The sequence below is a fragment of the Phaethon lepturus genome, unplaced genomic scaffold (assembly GCF_000687285.1).
Source record: "Phaethon lepturus isolate BGI_N335 unplaced genomic scaffold, ASM68728v1 scaffold30313, whole genome shotgun sequence".
NCBI lineage: Eukaryota > Metazoa > Chordata > Aves > Phaethontiformes > Phaethontidae > Phaethon > Phaethon lepturus.
This window is the reverse complement of record NW_010531663.1, coordinates 26,396-30,363: the sequence shown is the minus strand read 5'-3', so window position 1 is coordinate 30,363 and position 3,968 is coordinate 26,396. Positions and strand designations below refer to the sequence as shown.

Genomic DNA, 3,968 nt, shown 5'->3' with positions numbered 1-3,968 from the left:
CGACTGGTGGGCCCTGGGCGATGCCCAGGTGGTGTGCCAGCAGCTGGGCTGCGGACAGCCCACGGCCGCCCCGGGCAACGCGCCATTTGGCCTCGGCTCTGGGAGCATCTTCCTGGACGACGTGCAGTGCCGCGGGGATGAGCCCTCCCTCCAGATGTGCAGGCACAACGGCTGGGGCGTGCACAACTGCAGGCACGTGGAGGATGCCAGCGTCATCTGTGCAGGTGCGTGGGCAGCGGAGGCTACCGGCTCTCCAGTGAAGCCCATGGCCCTCTGTGCCCGGTCCCCTGTGTCCCCATCCCCTCCTCGACGCAATCCCCTTGGTGTTCCCCTGTGCCCTAAGGCGGGGCCATGTCTGTGCCCCAACACCTTTCTTCTGAGCAACACATCTCACTTGCGGCTCTTCTTCCTCCACACAGCTGCTCTGGCCTCTCCGACACCTCCATCAGGTAAGGGTCTTCTGTGGCTCTTCTCACCTTTTTTATTTGCGGACTGTTTCCCTGTTGGGGTTTTTTTAACTTGATTTTTTTTTCTATGGCAATATCACTTTAAATTTGCATGATAATTCTTAGACAGGCTGTGAGATCCTCTTGCGTTTCAGTGATGCTTATTTTGAATTTTTGTTTGTTGGCAAAAATAGGGGCAAGCAATTTCCTCACTGGGCTCTTCAGCTGGGTCAAGGCTTAGGTGTTGTCTAAATCTCTAACTTTTAACCACACACATCAGTTTCGGCAGGGTGGTGGTCAAGTATTGCAATGTGTAATTTTTGGCTCTTCTGCTTACTAGAGTTGTTATGGTCTTCAGCCTGCTATTTTTGCCTTAGAAAGCAGTTTTTAGATTTAGAGTTTGACCATTCACAGTAGAAAATAGTACAAAAGTGAAGGTACCTGAGAGCCTGTCTAGCCTGATCAGAGGAAGGGGCAGTGTCTGAATACAGCTGATGCTCCCAAGCTTGGAATAGCCCAAGAATCCCAAAATCCTGAGGCAGGGAGGGGTATGCTGAGCTGGGGGGGTGTCCCTGTGCAGGAATATAAAATGAGGGGTTGTTGTCTTTATGTATCACATCTTGTAGGTATTAAGTTCAGAGCTTGCGCTCACCTTCCTATAAGGAAACTTTGAGTATTATCTGTGTGTTTAACACAATAATTATATGCCATTCATACTGTCAGGAACATGAAAGCTTTTTGCAGCTATGCTTACAGGAGAAATTAGATATATTTAGGATTTGGCACAGCATCCTGGAGTGCTTTATTTCAGTCTGAGACCATAAGATTACAGAGTTTCCTAGAAGACTTGCGACTTCTTTATCCTCCAAAGTCCTTAAGGAAATAAAAAGAAGCAGCAGAGTAACCGAGGGGATGCTGTCTGTTCAGGAAGGTGCTTCCGTTTTGACCGTCATGACACCTCCCAGAATCAGACCTCGACTGCAGAAAGGAGGGACCCCAGCGCAAAGCACCGAGGTGTTACCAGCCCAGCCTGCAGAGGGTGGCCTGACGCCGTGGATGCGACAGGCAATCCCGAATCCAGCAGGAAAGTAAACCTACAGCAAAACCAAATATTTGTTTGGATTTGGATCACACGGAATATCACCTGCAGTCAGCAGGAGACCTGTTTTTCAGCAGCTGCGGATGAGACACCTACAGCTCGAGTACAATTTTGTAGAGGATACTGTAAGTAAATTCTCTTCCATTTCTTTCTGCAGCACCTTATTTCTGTGGTGGCTCAATCTCAAATTCTTCGGGGATGCTACAGAGTCCCTTCTACCCTGGAAGTTATCCAAACAACGCTGTCTGCGTGTGGGAAATACAAGTAGAGAACAATTTCCGTGTTATGCTCACATTTAGAGATATTGCGTAAGTAAAACATTGATTCCCTGGGCAAATAACAAAGTCAAAACTTACTTGAGAAGTTTGAAGACCTATTTGAAACAGGCAACCTTCCCAATTTTAAAGATACTTTCAATAACATCCAGGGGTTGGAAGACCAGAACAAAATCTGGATTACTGCAGTATTTTCTGCTCACAGTTTTCTGCTACAGCTACATAGAAAATGAGTAAAAATTCTGCCGTGAAAACTTTAAGTGATGAAAGATTTTATGACATGTTAGGCAGTTAAATCAGAGTTCCTGAAGTGCATTTGACAAGGTGCTGATGTTTGTCCACCAGGATGCAAAGCGGCAGATGCCAGTATGACTACGTTGAAGTCTATGATGGGCCTCCACACTCTTCCCCGCTTCTTGGGAGACTTTGTTCTGGTTCCTTTCCCACATACATATCCTCTTCAAACATGATGACTGTTCGCTTTCACAGCGATTCTAGATACACCTTCAGAGGATTTCAGGCTCACTACTCCTCCATTCCAGCAGATCACAACACAAGTAAGTTCCCAGTCAGTGTTTCTCAAGGGACAAGCCTGTTTATTTCTTTTGTTTGCAAAATAAATATTTGTATATATTTAAAGATGTTAGGGAAATTAAATGATGTGTGTAAAATATGATGGGTTGGTGTGTGAGTTGCCTACCTTCTAAATTAAGAAAAAAATAACATTTGGTTCAATTACAACCTTTAATCATCAACAAATTCCTGAAGTCACTAATTGTATCTTCTTCTTCTACCAGCCCTGCTGTGCTTGCCAGACTACATGCATGCAGTGGTTAGCAGAGACTATCTCCAATCTCAAGGCTACTCCGCGCAGATGGTCACCCTAAATGACAATCGCTGTAAACCAACAGTCACATCACACGAGGTTATATTCAACATTCCCTACAATGACTGTGGGACGATACGAGAGGTACGGTAACCATAGTGTGCGCTGAATTGCAGCACCCGCATTGAAAAGAGTCATGAAAAGGCTACCGTGGTCCACAGTGCTAAGTAGTGAACGAACGAGACCCAGAGGTTTTTAGTGCTGTAGCTTTCCATGCCTTAGGAAATCCCCACGCTTAATAGAAATGGGCTTCTAGGGGGGAAAACATGGGAGGAAGTTACGTGAACTTTCCATGATTTAAAATAGATGTAGTCTTGTAAGTGTCACACAGGTTTGGGATGACTGGGTACTACACGACCGGTGTTTTGTACAGATGTTCAATGAGTTGGGTCTGCCTTGGATTTGACAAAGAGGTTTTCTCCACTGATTGTTGTTTAATTACATGCTTCAGCAAGTTTATTTAGAAAGTGTGAGCAGAAAAGACCAACATCAAGATTATTGGTTTAAAGAGGCTAAAATGAATCTATATTTTTAAATTGCATATTACTCTAGAAAAGCTCAGAACATGGAAAGTGACAAAAATGCAATTCTTCATTTTAAATTACATGTTAAACAGGAGACCAATGATACAATCAACTATTCCAACATGATCAAAGTTACATCTTCTGGGTACATAATCAAGAGGAAAAAGAATATTCACTTACATATCAGTTGCAAAATGCTACAGAACACATGGATGCAAATAATGTATGTTGCTGAGGATACTGTAGATGTGAACGAAAACCAGTTTGGAAGATATGACATGAACATCACTTTTTATGACTCCTCATCATTCTTGCGGCAAGTGCACGACTCTCCATACTACATTGACTTGAACCAAAATTTGTACCTTCAAGCTTATCTTCACAGCTCTGACCCAAATCTGATCGTGTTTGTGGACACATGTGTGGCATCACCTAATCCTCATGATTTTAACACTCTGGCCTATGATATAATCAGGAATGGGTAAGAGCGTTCTCAAGTTGTTAGAAGCATAGCTATAATATCCTGTCTGCATTTATTTAAAAGAATAGAATTGGTTTAGGTCTCATTATCAACAGACCGTTAAAAGGGGTCTTTGATTTTTTTTATTTTTACAATATGAGCCTGGAAATAAGAAATGACATTTAAACCTTACTAACATTTCATTTCACTTACTTCATCTTTGTCCTATATGCAAAATTCAAAGTAGTGGGAGTGAGGTAGATGAGATGAGATGAGAT

The 3,968-nt window shown here is 43.3% G+C and overlaps 1 protein-coding gene across 1 annotated transcript in view; it reads left to right on the top strand.

Annotated features, from left to right (window-relative positions):
* The window catches only part of LOC104618916 (deleted in malignant brain tumors 1 protein-like), a gene marked incomplete at its 5' end in the record, with an annotated part of 24,272 nt that overhangs the window by 19,613 nt on the left and 691 nt on the right, over nucleotides 1-3,968 (top strand). Inside the window, 5 exons of the mRNA XM_010284639.1 lie at nucleotides 29-449; nucleotides 1,703-1,853; nucleotides 2,166-2,377; nucleotides 2,618-2,790; nucleotides 3,323-3,711. Of these exons, the coding sequence (XP_010282941.1) occupies nucleotides 29-449; nucleotides 1,703-1,853; nucleotides 2,166-2,377; nucleotides 2,618-2,790; nucleotides 3,323-3,711 (1,346 nt within the window). The remainder of the gene's footprint in view (nucleotides 1-28; nucleotides 450-1,702; nucleotides 1,854-2,165; nucleotides 2,378-2,617; nucleotides 2,791-3,322; nucleotides 3,712-3,968) is intronic.